This window comes from Glycine max, chromosome 11, assembly GCF_000004515.6.
Source record: "Glycine max cultivar Williams 82 chromosome 11, Glycine_max_v4.0, whole genome shotgun sequence".
Lineage (NCBI taxonomy): Eukaryota > Viridiplantae > Streptophyta > Magnoliopsida > Fabales > Fabaceae > Glycine > Glycine max.
Window position 1 is genome coordinate 8,902,478 of NC_038247.2, and position 17,197 is coordinate 8,919,674.

Genomic DNA, 17,197 nt, shown 5'->3' on the forward strand with positions numbered 1-17,197 from the left:
GCAAATTAATTATCTTTCTACATTGTATCACTTATACTTTTTCATGTTTTTTATGCAATTTTTGCCACTCCACCATGTATCCAAGCATGTTGCAAGAGTATGTTAGATTTCATAGTGGGAATAATGAGAATTGATTTTGGTTGCAATCAAATTTGATTTTATAAAATTATAAATGTTTGGTTATAACTAGATAAAATTAATTTTGCTTCAAAAATCAGTTTGACTAGAAGTAATTAAAAGTAGCTTTTGCATTAGCTCAAAAAATTTACCCCAAATTTTATAGCAAACTTGCTTTTAAATAAATAAAAGTATCCAAATATAAATTTATTTACTTTTTAACTAAAATCAAATTTTACAAAATTGGTTTTAGTCAAAATAAATCTATTTTATTATAAAATTTCTCTAATTATTCATCCAAGTGTTGTTATTCAGTACAATTCATGCCCAGTTTTTTTTCACTCTCTTGTAATTTTAAGGATTACAATGAAATCGTGGCGGGAATTTCAAACTTTGCTGATTTAAATTTACAGTTGAGATAAAGGACCCGTACTTGTCATATCGCCAATACCAAAACATATATTATTGTTGGAGATTCATGTACACTAAACAGAAAAGTCAAAAAAATTCATAAAGTTTAACCACTCAACGTTCTATGTTTCAAATGTTGTTCTTCTAGACAATTATGTTTTGGCGTATATTTTACAAAAACACTATTTAAACCAATCATACTAAACCAAACACCCCTTCTTTAGTTACACGTCCAAAAATGATTTTTATAATTACTATCAAAACAATATAAACGACATAAATGCAAACGCTCACTGACCAGCAAGAGATCAACAAGTTCATGCAATCCAAACAAACACTAAATGACAGAAAGGATTCCATAATGTTCACCCCGGCTAACCTAATTTGGGAACTTCAAGTTTTGATAAATTTAGCAATGTTATATGTTACATCGCTTTCAATTAGATGCACCCATTAAAGTAAAATGAAGATTAAATTTGCATGACAGTTCAGCTAGTGAATTGACCAATCAAAATATACTTTGATTCTGTTATATTAATTTCTTCTAAGAAATACTTGCCATACACATACTAATATACTTTCTCCATGTGTGATATTGTGAGCAACACCAGTTAAACAAAAATTGAGGCTCAAGTTTTGAAACAGGTCGTTTTGTGAATGTTAATAATCTCATTGCCTTCTGTCATATGATTCTTTTCTTGTCTTAGTCCTATGTAGCTTAATTTCCGATATTTAAGATTTTATTGTACTTTATTTTTTACGAATGGTCCTCCTTAATTATTCCTTATTTGATGCTTAAATCAATCAATGTCAAGCTTTAAATATAACAAGATTATTCGTTCCCCCATATCTCTAATCAGCCTTTATGTACCTGACACGCACCTGATTTCAATCATTTTGATCCTAACAAGTTGATTAATGAATATATACAAAACACGAAAACTAATAGAAGAAAACTTTGGAAAATTCCTAAGCATTAATAAGCTTCAAAAAATATGAAAATATGCTACTATCAAGCTTCTAATCAAATCTTTTTTTGGAACCAGATTCGTTATTTTAAACTGATTCCCCTCTCTGAATGTAAGCTTTGGCTAATAAAATCTTCTCGTACTACTTCATTTCGTGGTCACAAGACCTTCCAACTTTTGGCAATTCAGATTCCCTAATTAGCTACAACCCACTACCCTGAGCAATATATAAGCATAGCTTCACTTGCATATTCTTACACAACCTTTCCCTTCAATTTAAGAAATAAAACACTCCTTGTTCTTTTTTCCCCTTATCATTAATCTTTCTCTTCCTTTTCTAGTTCTAGCTAGCAAAGTGCAACATTACAATCCCTCTTAGGCTCTTAGTTGAGAGAAGAGAAGAACCTAAATTATCATTTTTTATCAATCATTCATGGCCTCAAGCTCTCTCAGCAAACAAAAGGCTTCTGACTCCTCTTGGACGCCAAAACAGAACAAGCTGTTTGAAAAAGCACTTGCAAAATATGACAAGGATACCCCTGAGCGCTGGCAGAATGTAGCCAAAGCAGTAGGTGGAAAATCTGCAGATGAAGTTAAGAGACACTATGAAATCCTCTTGGAGGATCTCAGACACATAGAGTCTGGCCGTGTTCCTCTTCCCAAGTACAAGTCCACAGGAAGCAGCACCAATGTTGATGAAGAAGAGAGGTAATTAATGCATCCTAACAATAACTCTATTTCCATCTTTTTTAATACACTAAATATTATACCAATACCATTAACTAACTACCTTTCTTCTAAATTCTAATACATCTCATGCATGCATTCTTCCATTCTGTCATTTTTTACAAAATGTGAGATAGAGGGGGTTGACTTACGTTGTAGTCCATCACACAGATAAAGATTATTACAATATAGTTGCAAAACCATATTTGATGCAAAACAATTAATCCTAATGTAAAAAAAGGAGCTGCAGCTGATGACTTCGGTAGCATTGCCCTGCAACTGGGTCACTAGATAGGAAGAAAAAGAAGAGACCAATAACTAAAGAAAAATATTACATGAACACCTAATATGCTATTTGACACCTAAAGAGAGGGAGAAAAATATAGGTATGATAGAGATTATAATATGATAGGAAAAGAGACACAAAGAGAAGTAAAAGGTGTTAGAGGAGTGTATAAAATAGTGAGATGTTTATGTATCATTACTCTAACTAAAACCATTGACACCTATTTTCAATTTTTGAATGTTTTTACACGTCACTTAACTTTGTTCCCGAAGCACCATTTTCTTGCACCAATACGACATAAAAATTACTTGTTATGCGCCACAAATTTCAGTTTCAAAATTCTACACTCAATTATTTAGTCACCTGTTCAATTTGACAGCTTAGCAAAGGCAAAATTTGGTATAACTGCTTTCACTTAAAACCTTTCTTTATGTCAAACTATTTTTTGAATTTGTGGCAAAGACTGTTAATTACACTGATTGAAGTCATGTAACAAGAATCTTGTTGCACTGCATAAGAGGAATATATTGACTATGCATGGAAGTTCAAAAATTTCAACAGTCTTTCAGTATTAGTTGAAAGTTATAACTCAAGATTCTGTAGCAATAATGTTGCTTTTCTTTAGCTGGAGAATATTATGTCACATTGCAATAGCAATCCAAATGATCCGGAGCATGACAAAACATATGATCTTAACTGGGACCTAATGAATCACTTACCATAAACAAAAACTAACTTATTCTAGCCTAATGACCAGAACAAAAACAAGGACCTAAAACTTCTATCACAATCAGACGGATAAGTCCCTCTCACTTGGATAAATCACGTGATCATTTTGTGACAACAAATTGGCTCAGTCATGCCAAACGTCTTCTCTAGTACACATTTTTGTCACAATTTGCTGTTATTGTTAGTTTGATATTTTCATATAAACGCATGTTTGATTTTATTTTAATTAATTATTTGGTTGTGCCAGGCTTCTGAAGTATCTTAAACTGAATTGATGGAAGCAACGTTTATGTTATCCTGAGCTATTGGCAGCATTTATGTGGTGTTCCTTGAATCTGCAGAAATATCCTCCCCGCTGTCTCTCTCTATCTTGTGTGTCTCTGTTCTATTTCCTGCCATTGTAATTTAGATTGTTTCAAATTTTCAATGAATTATCCTATTCTAGAAACAGTATCAGGTTCTTAATTAACCAGGATAAGGATATTCTCCCCATCCAACCTCTCTCCACACCCTTTAAAAAGGATTAACAAATGTCTTGGGTGAAAACGCACATTAAAATTTAAGTAAAAAAAAAGAGGTAGACTTGCCTATAGTATTAGGTTAGCAGTAAACACCAGAAAAGTTATTACATGGTCTAGACCAATTTTCATATATACCTAATCTTTTTTTTTTAATTTAAGAAAAGATAATTAATAACGTGTCACATGCAAATATTATGTAATCTCGAATCATAAAATAATTTCTCCCATGCTGAGATTAACGAGATGTTATAAACGGGTTACTTTATCCTATTAAAGAAGCTGCTTCAGAATTTGTAATATTTATCAGAAACAAAATAAAAAGAAAAAAGTGAAAAGTGGTTTGATTTTGCAGCTTAGTACAATAGTACCCAGTCCATTAATATTCCCTCGTACAAATCAAACGAACGCAACTCTATCCCATCTTCACGTGAACCATTTTTTCTTGTTCAAGATTGTAGATGGCTTCAACCTGAATCTGAGTTTCTTTCCGTTTTCATAACCTTAAACTCTTGCAAATTACGAGTTTTAGGCAGAAATTTGTTTTAAGGACCAAAATAAACCAGTATTTATAAGCAAAAGTTATCCTTGTCTAGTCTAGCTAGTTGCTAAAGATATAGCAAATATACTCAAAGGAATGCTCGTGAGTCGTGATTAATTAAGGACAAAAAAAAATAAAACAAGACATGCAATGATATGCAAAACTAACAGGCATATCAAAACTAACACACATATTTTATTTTTAGTGACTCATTGATTCTCTTGATATTAATCACATGACCTTAAAATAGAAAAATAATACTTCCATTTAAAACAAGTTTTCATAAAACTGAAATCTTACATCATTTAGCATTAAAATTAGCTTAAGAAATAAAGTTTGTTTTCAAAATAAAATTAAGAAAAATAAATAATTAATTAATATTCTTTGTCAGTATGAATTACCTCTAGTTTTTTTTTTCCTTACATTTTAAATACGAGGGATTAGGCTTACAAGTTACAACCATATACCTCGAAGATCAAACTGAACATTTTGAATTTGAAAGGAGCCCAGCCCAAATTAATTTGTGGATCCTAATCACCCTATAAGTTTGTTGATCTTTTTAAACCATCTTTATGAGATATTCCCTTCTGCTCTCTAGTCTTATTTATTAGATTAATTTATATTATATAGAAACACGATGTTTTTAAAATCAAGTATGATGTTTTTTCATTATTTCTCCTCAGTCACCAAGAGTATATTTTATATAATATTTGTTATCAGAAAAACTTTGTGCATTGCACAATTATTTTAAAAATTAATTCAATTTTAAAAATATAGAAGATAAAATAATAATAATAATATTAAGTAATTGTAAAACTATTTTTTCAAGAAATGAAAGAGTAAAATGGAGGATATTATTTTTTAAGTCGAAATAAATTAAAGAAATAAGACTTTGGAAATTTACAATAAAATTGGGAAAATAAATTATGGGTTCAGTTTTGGTAGATTATTAGTATAAGAATTTTTATACTGTCAATAAATCAAAAAACAACTTACTTTTAAAATAATTATTGTCAAAAATAATAATTTAATTATATAATAATTCATGATTGTGTGACGGTGTAAAGAAACCTTTAAACAATTTATATATTCTAATTAAATTCATTGGTTATTTGAATCAGATATTATATATATATATATATATATAATTCGTTAAAGTATGTCATAATTTAAAATTTAACTCAAATTAGACATGACTAAATGTAAGTAATAATATCTGATAAATTACAAGTATAAAGTAAAAATAGGATTGTCTATTTTATCTCTCAATTTGCCTCTATGTCTATTTAAATAACTTTTTGTGCAAAATACCCTTTACTTTTTTGTTAATCAAATTAATAGGTTGAATATACTTTTATATGAAAATGATTTTGGCGTGACAACAAATGCATACCAGTGTATAAACACTTTTTTTTTCCATCTTAATTAATTTTTAAATTCTTAAGAATTATGTCAATAGACCCTTCTATATAAGTAGGGGCTAAGTAACAAAGAACAAATCATGACCCTTTTTTTTAGATTCAATCTTAAGTATCGAAATCTTTTTTTAAGACATACTTTCTTTATAATTTTTCTAATTTTTAAAATGAAAAATGAAAAAAAATAAAGATTAGAACCATAAATCTGGCTTACTCTTGTTTTATGTATTTATCTGTTTATCTTGAAAAAGCCATTCAAGTTTGTTGGTATACCTTGCTGCTTGTTAATCATGCGTCTTAAGGTTGTACATTTGTTCTGTTGTTAGATAATTCATCATTGTCAATTGCGTGCTTCAAAGACCAAGGATCATATGTTGCTCAAATTAAGGTGCTTTGGAAACAGAAAAACGCCCATGCCAACATGCTTCAGGTTGATAGGAGCACTTATGCTCAGGTTAATTGATAGCAACACTTACGCCACGGTTGTTGACACCCAAATTAAGAGAAATTAACATGAATCCCATGTTGATATATATATATATATATATATATATATATACACACCCCATTGTTTGTTTGGCCTTGTTGGGAGTTGCAAATATTCAAGTTCAGCCACCAATGCAATGAGGAGGAACCAGGAAAAGTTTGTCTTGCTCTGTTCTGAAACTAAGGGCTTGTATGTCCGAGTCAATTGCTGATTCATGTGTGCCATGATCAATATTAAAGTAGGAAAAACTCAGCCCCAAACACATGACACAGTTAACTTTAGCACTTAATTAGTTTGTGACATGCAGTTATTATAAAGTGAAGAAGTTGAAGCCAGTCACGTTGAGTTACCTACCTATATATTCTTTGGCGCCATGCACCTTTTTCCTTCCCTATATAAAACCTGTGCTAGATGCAGAGGCATCATCACAATTCATTCATTCACATACCAGCAATTACCCTCATGCAAAAACAGTTTTTTCTAAAGTGACCAATACGATGAATCTCAATTACGTGAAAAAATGGGTTACCATTAATTACTTGATCACCAACCTGTTTCCACTGTGTTTGATTATTCCATTCATTGGCATCATCATCATCATCATGATTCAAGCATCCAAAATGTCTGTCATCTGCATCATTTTGACGCCACCATTGTATTCGAGCTTGTTCATGTTGTGAGGACACACAAAGGTGCAGATGACAAATCATTCAAGTGTGTTCAGCAGGTGCAATACCAACATCACAACTTTGGGTCCCCTTGGGCTTCCCATGAGGGAGAAGCTTCTCTTCCTTTATAGTTTATTGGCCAATAAACTATTTTTGGTCCCAAATTTCAAGCTTGCTTTTGATCAGTTTTGCATTCCTGCTGGTAGCAAGACAGTGACTTGTGAGGTTGGGAAGAACCTGCAGCTTCTGCCAGGTGACGTGGATCGAGGCTTCTAGAATGGCTCTGCACAGATTTCGGAACACTTCCTCTGGCTCAATTTGGTATGAGTTGGCTTACATTGAGGCAAAGTGTAAGGTTAAGAAGGAAAACCGTATGTGGCAGATTGCGTTTGGGAGTGGGTTCAAGTGTAACAATGCAGTGTGGAAGGCAGAGTTACTTGGTTATCAGTATAGTGTCTACTGCAACCTTTATTACTACTTGTTATAACCGTTGCATTGGATCATTATTATAGAATTCATTATAATATAGTTAAAGCGAAGTTTTAATATGATTTGAGTGTTGCTTCATTGAAACATATTGTGCATAAAATCAGCACATGATCTGTTCCAAGTGATTAAAAAATAAAAAGCAATCCAAATTATTTTAGTTTGGTTTTAGGCTTTTAGCTTCCTTAATAATTAACTTGCTTGCAAAAGTAGAGTTTTGTTGGAAATTTAATGCATAAAGCTGAGCATTGTGCTGATATGAGAGTATATAATCTATTAGTGCCAATTTGTTGAAGCATCGATATCTTTCTCCTGTTAAGCGTATGAAAAGGCAACAAGCTGCTACAGAAAGTACTAAAGCTTCTTATTGCTGCCCTCAAATGCAATTTAAATCCTGAATGAAAAAGCACATGGCCAACCTTTGCAACCAACCCTTTTACAAACTTTAGGTTGAAATCCCAACCATGTGTTTGTTCACTTTTCTTTGGAAAATGCTGAACTTCACGAAAACAGACAAATGTCTGTGAGTATGACTAGTCAAACTACCGGTCAAAAGTTAAATGTTTTCAAAGCTCTCTGGATTATCTCTCCTCATAGATTCTGTCACACTCAAAAAAATTCTAATTATAGATACAATTCCAAAAACTTATGCTTTATAATTTTAGAGATCAATTTGTCAATTTAGAATTGATTCTATACAAATTACAATAATAAATACTATACCGCAAATCATTAGTTATAAAGAATTCCCTTTAAAATAAGAAATAAAGTTTTTGATAGGGATATCAATCAAAAATGGTATCGCTTTTACCTTGCCTACCTTGAGAACTATTTAGGAGTTCATGGAAATACAATTATGTGTATCTTCTGTGGAACAACAAAGCAATCAGGCAAAATTCGGATTATAAAGTACTTTGAAAATTTGCTAGAATAATCCTGCCTACAAATGTTATGAGACCACCCTATACCCAAAACACGATTGACTTAACAATCAACAATGCTCTATTTGTCGAAAAGCACTGAGCCTATGATTTTTTTTCTTCAAATAATATAGTAAGCCATGACATGGTGCTTGCGATCTCGTAGGATTGCAATTAGTTCTGTAGAAACAATTGGACTTTTAATAATGTTCATCTCGATATCAGCAGGCTTTCCATCAAATTAAAACCAAGTCAAGAGGATGGACATGTTTCTGGACATGTTTCATGAATTCATAGGTCTGACTGTCTGAACAGAGATAAACACACACACGGACTTAAAGGATGAATACCATTTCATGTTCTCAGAACAAAAAATGCTCGTTGTATCTATTTTTCTCACCAATCTGCACACTTGAGACCCCAATCCTTTGAGAACATTGGGCGTGAAAATTGTGGTTTTATCTTTCACAGGCAAAAACTGTAGGTAAATTTCCGTCGAGGTTTTGTTAATTAAGTTCCTTTATTGTTTTGAAGGCTGCTTAGCCTGTTGTGTTCTGAAGAAGAATAACAAGACACGCATTCGTGAAACAGAAGATTTTCCACATCCAGCGCACAAATAGTAAAAATCATTAGAACTTCGATACTCCAATTTCTGATTATCATTTCATTAAATCGACTATAAACAACCAGATATATTGGTCAAAAACAAGAACCACGGTGACACAAAACCATAAAGATACTCAAACTCAAACACAACTAAAATTACTGAGCATAATCATAAACCCTAATCAACGACATCAAGCCCTAGTTTCTCCAGCCTCCATCACCACCGTCACCACCACGAGAGTAACCACGGTCACCACCACCACCATAACCACGGTCTCTGCCACCGCCATAGCCACCGCCACCGCCACCGCCATATCCACCGCCGCCGCCATAGCCTCCACCGCCACCGCTACGGTTGTATCCCCCTCCACCACCGCGACCACCACCACCATATCCACCACCGCGACCACCACCATATCCACCACCTCCACCGCCTCCGCCGCCACCGCCACCACGGGACTGAGCTTCGTTAACAGTGATGTTACGGCCGTCAAGGTTTTGGCCGTTCATCCCTTCGATGGCGTCTTTCATGGACTGCTCCGAGGCGAAGGTCACAAATCCAAAACCCCTGGATCTTCCAGTCTCACGATCGTTGATAATCTGAACATAAAACACGAAAAACCATCAGATCTGAAACAAAAACAGCACGAAAACAAAAAACCAGAACCGAATAGTAACCGATCGATCTTCGCCTTTGGTGAAAGGAAGAAGATGAACGTACCTATTGGCGTGAGAGTAATAAAAGAATCATATAGTAACACAAGTATCATAAGATCAAGTAACGCAAACAGATCAGAGATCACAGATCAGAAAGGGATCGAGAAAATTCCGAATCCGAATCGTGTGAGATCAGATGTGATGCCTGCAACAAACAGACCTTCGTTTCAACGATTTCGCCGTACTGAGAGAAGGCTCTCTCGAGAGCTTGGTCGTCAGTGGCCCAAGCGAGCCCACCGACAAAGCAACGGTACTCAACATCTGAAGAAGCCATCGAAAATTGTATAAACCCTAGAAAATTGGTATTAAGAGGGGTAAGACTGGCACGAAGAAGACGGAAACCCCAAGCGATTGTTTTATAGCTGCTGAAATTTTAACCAGGGTTACGGCGCGTGTGTTTGACCTAGACTAGGGTTACAGCTAAATGAATCATGGTTCAAAATTAGGTCATTATAAATATTGGGCTCAAACTTGGACCCATGTGAAATTTTTGTTTAGGCCCAAATTGATAGTTACTCAATTTTCAACACAAAAATTATTTATACTATGAATCACATTGAGAACGTTGTAAGAAAAAATATCATACTATCTTTTATAACTCTGTGAATCACATTGAAAAGTTTCATTTAAAATAAATTTATTGATAACAAAATTTTTTTTTTAATATTATACAAACTCAAAAGACGATAACGCGTGAAACAATCCTCGGTCAATCTTTTTTCACAAAGACGATAATAATGGAATCCATGTGATCATTTACACCTGACATGACAAGAGACAGTTGTCACCTTGCATGACAAAGACAACATTTGTCCAATGACCAAGGTGATGAGTCATTTCTTTCTTTCTTTTTTCTTTATCAATTATGACATCATTCATGACCTCATCATCCAATCTCATAAGAGTAATTTTAATGAGAGTTTTTTTTTTGACAAAAACAATGGTAGGAATTTTGTATGATTTTTTTTTCCATTGGAGAGCTATAACTTGGTAGGCCCCATTTCAAAGAGTTGTCAACTCACTTATTGTAGAGTGGGTCCATTTGCATTATATTTAATTAAATTAGCAATGTATTTTTTTTTTACTCAACATTATGGATCCATTTGTGAAGCTCCCTATAGCAATGAAGGTCCATCAAATACCTTACACCACAATTCATCATTATCCAAAGAGTTGACTTTAGGTTTCTTTGGAGATGTGATAACATAAGATTCAACACTAAAAGAAGCTCAATTTTTTTATAAAAAAATAATTTAATAATTTTATATTATTTTTGTATAACTAAATTAATTTTTTATATCTTTGTTTGTTTAAATTAAGATGTGACATGCGACTAAAAAGTATTTATGTTGATTATTAATTTATTTTTTTATATATTACCTTCATAAATTCATATTGAATTAATTTTTAACTTATTGTGATACATAAGTATGTAATTGATTTATGATGACATATTTATTTTTTTAAAACAAAATAAGAAACACAGATAAAAATAAAATTATAAATGAATAAAACTAAATGTTGGTATATTAATAAAGAACAAAAATATATATTTTTAATATGAAATTATATTTTATCGATGATAAACAATAATGATTAAACTAAAACATTTTCTTCAAGAGATAAAATATATAATTAAATTAAATTATATATATAAGAAAATTAAAGTATAAAAAATGTGATAAATTCCTCAAGATGAAGATCAAATTTAAAAAATATAAATCCACCGTAGATAAGATATATCACCAACTCATCTCATTATCATATTTATCTTATAAATAAATATTATGTAATTTTTTAAAAAAACAAATTAAATAATAAATGATAACATAGAAATAAATTAAATAAAAAATGTGATATATTATTTTGAGGTTTATTAAACCTAATTATTCGTTTAATGAACAAAACATATTGTTTTTAATAAACTTACATTATTATTTTTTTATATAAAAGGGGCCAAATCTCAAGATCGACCTTGATTATCAATTACTTCCATCAAAGCCACCAGACCTGCACCATCAAAGGAACCTGGAGACAAGCTTCTATTCTTGTTTTCTTCAGAAATTTCGTGGCTTTGAGGAATGGGAGTGTGTGGAGAAAATTTCTTTAACCTTGCGTATATGTTGATTGATTTCTTACCAAGAAAACTTATTTTTTCTGGTTGATGGCTGGATGTAATTATTGTTACTGTTTGATTATTGTGTGGCTTTATTAGAAATGTTCATTTATGAAGGGAAATTCTGCCAAAAAGATTCTCTCCGCAAACATTTATTACAAGGGTACAAGAAGATGTTGTCCTCCCCGCAAACAAGAAGATATTATCACATAAATAAATATCATGTCAGAATCTAATTTATATCTTTCTTGCCAAAATAACTTTTTTTAAAGCTTTCCAAATGAAATTTGAGTTAATTGTCAAAGAAGTGTAAAGTGTTTAACAACCTCCCGTCTACAAAACTATTAACCATGATCAAATTTAAAACATAAATTGTTGAATTAATAATTAAATTTAATTAATTAAAACGCTTACAAAAAAATTACTTAATTAAGCTGCAAATATATAGCTTATCAGAACCAATAAGCAAACGGCATTGGTGCAATTAAAATATTTTCCAAATAAAAATCTGTTGAAATGTGATAGCACTATAGTAGTACCCTAATTTCTGGCAATCTTTTCATTTATTCGATTCTACACAACCAGAGATATATAGGTAAAAAACCGTATCCAGGAGCCCCAAACCAAGACAAATTACCAAACCGTAACACCTAAAATTACGGAACACAAACATAGCAATAAACACTAATCTACAACATTAAGCCCTAATTTCTCCAGCTTCCATCACCACCACCACGAGAGTAGCGTGATCCACCGTCCCCGTAAGGTCCGTAACGATGGTCTCTGTCACCGCCATAACCACCACCGTTACGGTTATATGCACCTTCCCGACGGCCACCGTATCCTCCAGCACCACCACTGCGGTTGTATCCACCGCCACTTCCGTAACCGCCACCGCCTCCACCGCGGCTTCCGCGGGACTGAGCTTCGTTCACAGTGATGTTGCGTCCATCAAGGTTCTGACCGTTCATCCCTTCGATCGCATCCCTCATTGAATCCTCGGAGGCGAAGGTAACAAATCCAAATCCCCTGGATCTTCCAGTCTCACGATCGTTGATAATCTACACATAAAACCACAAACGGTTCATCAAATTGAAATGAAAAGCAAAACAGCACGAAAACAAAAACCAGAACCGAATAGAAACCGATCGATCTTCTTCTTTGGCAAAAAGATGAAGATGAACGTACCTATTGGCGTGAGTAATAAAAGAATCATATAGTAACACAAGTATCATATCATAGAACAAGTAACGCAAATAGATCAGAGATCACAGATCAGAACGGGATGGAGAAATTCCGGATCCGAATTGTGTCAGATCATATGCGATGCGGACCTTCGATTCAACGACGTCACCGTACTGAGAGAAGGCTTTCTCCAGATCGTAGTTGTCAGTGGCCCAAGCGAGCCCACCAACAAAGCATCGGTATTCAACATCCGCAGAAGCCATGGAAATTTGGAAAAGAGGATAGGAATAAGATTGACATGCCCCAAGTGATAGTCTTATAGCAAGTGAATTGTTAATCAGGGTTACCGCGTGCAAGTTGGACCTTAACCAGGGTTAAATTAGTAGCGACTTTACAGGGGGGAATATTTTCTCTTATGGAGTACTATTATTTTTTCGGTGGTACTGTAATGGATAACCTGACGTGACGTGCACCACTATTATTGGCGTTTTTTCAGAAGGAGTTGTTACGTGTCGTGCATGCATGAGGGGGGCGCCACTGAAAGAGCCATCTTCTTCCTGTCACCACTCACAACTGACACAGACACATCGTACTTTTTCTTTTTCTTTTTCTAACATTTATTACTTTTTGCCACTGCATAGACTAGCATAAGTTTATTGGAAGGATAAATAGGTGAGAAAAAAATTATAATAAATGATTAAATTCAGTGCCTGAATTTATATTTTATTATCATATTAGTTTGTTCTTTTACTTTTTAAATCTCATAAAATTTTAAATAGATAATTCTTTAAATTATTTTTTAATTTTACTATTTAATATGAGATAATAATTAAATTCTAGGATCAAAATGAAAAAAAATATCAAAGACTTCAATGATTTTTAAAAAAAACTTATTTAAGTTTTTATTTTTTAATTTTAAGAACTAAAAATAACAATAAGATACAAATTAAGAGATTATATTCACTATCTAGTAAGAAAAACTATTTAGAATTATCTAAAACAATCATAATATTTAAAAATATTTATTCATTATAATTTTAATTAGATAAGAATTGTCAGATTAAAGTATTAATTATATTATTTTAACAGGAATTTTTGCTAAAAAGATTATGAATTTTTCACTTAAGAAACAATACTTTTTTATTCTTTTCTATAGTACATTTTAACTAAATGAACAATTTATAACATTCAAAATTAGAACGTCGCCTGTAATTGTGTGTTTTCAGACTTCCACGTTTGTCACATAAATTGACGTGAGTTATGTTCTCAATCAAACGCGTAAGTTATTAAATTCTCGTATTTTTCAACTCGAAAATTTCAATATATTTTCTTTAACATATTGCCTGTAAACATTTTTAATCCAATTTAATTTATTGACAAAATTAACAATTACTAGTAAAGTTCTTGACAATTGCAAGTTAATGACAACTTTTTTCATATCCAGCTTACCGAAACAGGTAAACTAATAGCCATTCTCCATTAAAAATGCAATCAGAATATTTTCTTCGTCCATCGTAGATCGTACAAATGAAAATCTGTTTAATACTTCTCCGATTATCATTTCATTCAATCGATTGTACACAAAGAGATAGAAAGACAGACACCCAAACCACACAACACCTAAAATTACTGAACTTAATCATAAACCCTAATCTTGTTCATCCAGCTCTAGTTTCTCCGGCTTCCATTGACATCGCCACCACGAGAGTAGCGTGAACCACCGTCACCGTAACCACAATCTCTGTCACCACCATAACCACCCCCTCCATAGCCTCCACCACCACGGTTATATCCACCTTCACGACGACCACCGTATCCACCGCGGCTGCCGCGGGACTGAGCTTCGTTCACAGTTATGTTACGTCCGTCAAGGTTCTGACCGTTCATCCCTTCGATCGCATCCTTCATTGAATTCTCCGAGGCGAAGGTAACAAATCCAAATCCCCTGGACCTTCCGGTCTCACGATCGTTGATAATCTGCACGTAAAAACACGAACGGTTCATCAAATTGAAATCGAAAGCAAAACAGCACGAAAACCAAATCCAGAACCGAATAGAAACCGATCGATCTTCGCCTTTGGTAAAGAGATGAAGATGAACGTACCTATTGGCGTGAGTAATAAAAGAGAATTATATAAGAAGAAGAAGAAGAAGTATCATAGATCAAGTAACGGAAAAAGATCAGAGATCAGAACGGGATCGTGTGCGATGGCTGCAACAAACGGACCTTCGATTCAACGATGTTGCCGTAGTGAGAGAAGGCTTTCTCCAAGGCATGATCGTCTGTGGCCCAAGCGAGCCCACCAACAAAGCAACGGTACTCAACATATGCAGAAGCCATGGATAACATAACAGTATAAAATAAAATCCAAATAGGGATAAAAATTGCACGCTGAAAAACTAAACCCCCCAAGGAATTGCTTTATAGCAGGTGAATTGTTGACCTGTGTTAAACTGGTTACAAGTACTACCTACACATTCGGCTATTTAACTGAAAAAGTCAATCTTTCAGGCTTACCGTTTCATCAGGAGGTTGAATGGATCACATGTTGCCATGTTGGGCAGGTTGGTATAAAGAATTTGGGGATTTTCTTCCTCCACCCAACACCATTTTTTTACACCCAACGTTTTGAGTGAAAAATCAATTTTACCTCTTCTTCATTGACACTTAAATGTCAAATACAGATTAATTGAGAAATTGTCTGTCTGCACCATTCATTCACGCGTTTTTTCATTTTTTCTCTCAAATTCTTTCATCTTCTTCTCTTCAATCTGTGGTTGTCTTCATCAATTCATGTGTGCTCATCAGCGGTGTCTGTCTTCATTTCCCTATCGCCTTAGTGAGCCGTTGTGAGTTCTGTTGTCTGTATTTTTTTTTTTGTGTATTGAACGTATACGGATACGGATTGTCAATCCGTATGAAGTAAACGAAAGAAGAAAAAAACTTACCAATGACAATGCAGTGCTACTCACGACGACAGAGGAGAGGAAACTCCCGGAAGAGAAACTAGAGAGGAGCCATGACAGGAACACACACCACGAACAATACCAACACCAGTTTCACAAAAGAGAAAGAGAATATCAACGGTCGTGGTGACAAAAATTTCAAATGAGCAGTGTCTTACGAATTATCAATCGGATAATCAATCCATAGGCTATACGAAAAAGAGAAAAGAAAGAATTGAAGAACAAGTAAAAAATGATAAAGTTGAAAATTTTTAAAATATGTTAAATGTAGAAAAAATTTATTGGGTGTAAAAAAACACAAGAATTTGGGTCAAAATATGAGTTAGTACATTTTTGGAGGCCCAAAAAGTTTATGATTTTTCAAACACAAACTTAAATTTATAACTTTAATAACTATTAAAAAAATAAAACAAAATCCGAACATGTGAAAGTCAGATCTGCAAAGCGGTGCCCAAAACTCTTTTTTGCACATTATTCATTAGGCAACTCATGATATTATGTCTTCACAGAGCCTTAGTACCAGTGCACTGCAGATCACAGGATCTAATCTCCGGATACAAAAGCACAAATAAATAATAATCAGACACTTGCAAGCTTTCAAAATCACAAAAGTAAAATGTACAAAAAAAATTGATGAAAAAGAAAAAAACTTTGTCCTAATACAATATCTGCAATAAAAAGGATATATCATATATTTTAAACAAAAAACAAAAATTAAAATCAGATTTTTCATTTGAAAATACAACATGAGCAAGTATTGTCATCCAAAAACGATTGGGGGGAAGGAAAAAAAATGCCAATGATGAGAAAACAACTTCACTAATTAAAAAAATTTAATTAGTGAACTGTTCAGCAAATGGAAGGTTGTGTGAATAATTTGCTCTTAAGAATCGATATTGTTGTAATTGTTGAGCTAAATGGATTCGTCGACTTGTAACTTTGAACACATTTTTTTTGTTTCTAGCTATTTTAGTTATTATTTATGTTTAAATTCTGGTTCTGTAACTTTATATAATGCATTGAACAGATCGAGATTGTGTATTCGGAATCTCTTACAGTGAGGATAAATATTTAATATTTCGGCTTCAATCTTGGAACTTTTCTGGTTTGCTTGTTGATTTCATTTTCAGGCTTTCAGCTTGGTGAAGTTGTGTCTATTCTCTCAAGTCTTTACCTATGTACTTTTTATGCCGAGTGGGTTTAGATTCTAGGTGCCAGGTTTTGTTATTTAGGCTCACCTTGTTGCCAAACATTTCCCTAGTTTAGTTTGTGGAACTTTGATTTTACTCTTCCTTAAGTCTTGGGGTTTTGGATTTTGAGCATGTTCGTTA

The 17,197-nt window shown here is 33.3% G+C and overlaps 4 protein-coding genes across 4 annotated transcripts; 1 reads left to right on the forward strand and 3 right to left on the reverse strand.

Annotated features, from left to right (window-relative positions):
• Positions 1-1,572: 1,572 nt before the first annotated feature.
• Positions 1,573-3,716, forward strand: LOC100798314 (protein RADIALIS-like 4). Its single transcript, XM_003537837.5, has 2 exons — positions 1,573-2,204; positions 3,485-3,716. The coding sequence occupies exons 1-2, from the start codon at positions 1,930-1,932 to the stop codon at positions 3,510-3,512; spliced, it is 303 nt and encodes a 100-aa protein (XP_003537885.2). The 5' UTR covers positions 1,573-1,929; the 3' UTR covers positions 3,513-3,716.
• Positions 3,717-8,916: 5,200 nt separating this feature from the next.
• LOC100796543 (glycine-rich RNA-binding protein GRP1A) lies at positions 8,917-9,942 on the reverse strand. Its single transcript, XM_006590833.4, has 2 exons — positions 9,759-9,942; positions 8,917-9,481 (listed from the first exon to the last, which is right to left on the reverse strand). Exons 1-2 carry the CDS (start codon positions 9,870-9,872, stop codon positions 9,080-9,082), a joined length of 516 nt encoding a protein of 171 aa, XP_006590896.1. The 5' UTR covers positions 9,873-9,942; the 3' UTR covers positions 8,917-9,079.
• A 2,195-nt stretch (positions 9,943-12,137) lies between these two features.
• Positions 12,138-13,188, reverse strand: LOC100305467 (putative glycine-rich RNA binding protein). The gene is made up of 2 exons (NM_001248872.3): positions 13,049-13,188; positions 12,138-12,775 (listed from the first exon to the last, which is right to left on the reverse strand). Exons 1-2 carry the CDS (start codon positions 13,160-13,162, stop codon positions 12,419-12,421), a joined length of 471 nt encoding a protein of 156 aa, NP_001235801.2. The 5' UTR covers positions 13,163-13,188; the 3' UTR covers positions 12,138-12,418.
• A 1,247-nt stretch (positions 13,189-14,435) lies between these two features.
• On the reverse strand, positions 14,436-15,396 carry LOC112998378 (glycine-rich RNA-binding protein GRP1A-like). The gene is made up of 2 exons (XM_026124392.2): positions 15,127-15,396; positions 14,436-14,876 (listed from the first exon to the last, which is right to left on the reverse strand). The coding sequence occupies exons 1-2, from the start codon at positions 15,247-15,249 to the stop codon at positions 14,568-14,570; spliced, it is 432 nt and encodes a 143-aa protein (XP_025980177.1). The 5' UTR covers positions 15,250-15,396; the 3' UTR covers positions 14,436-14,567.
• Between the last annotated feature and the right edge of the window lie 1,801 nt (positions 15,397-17,197).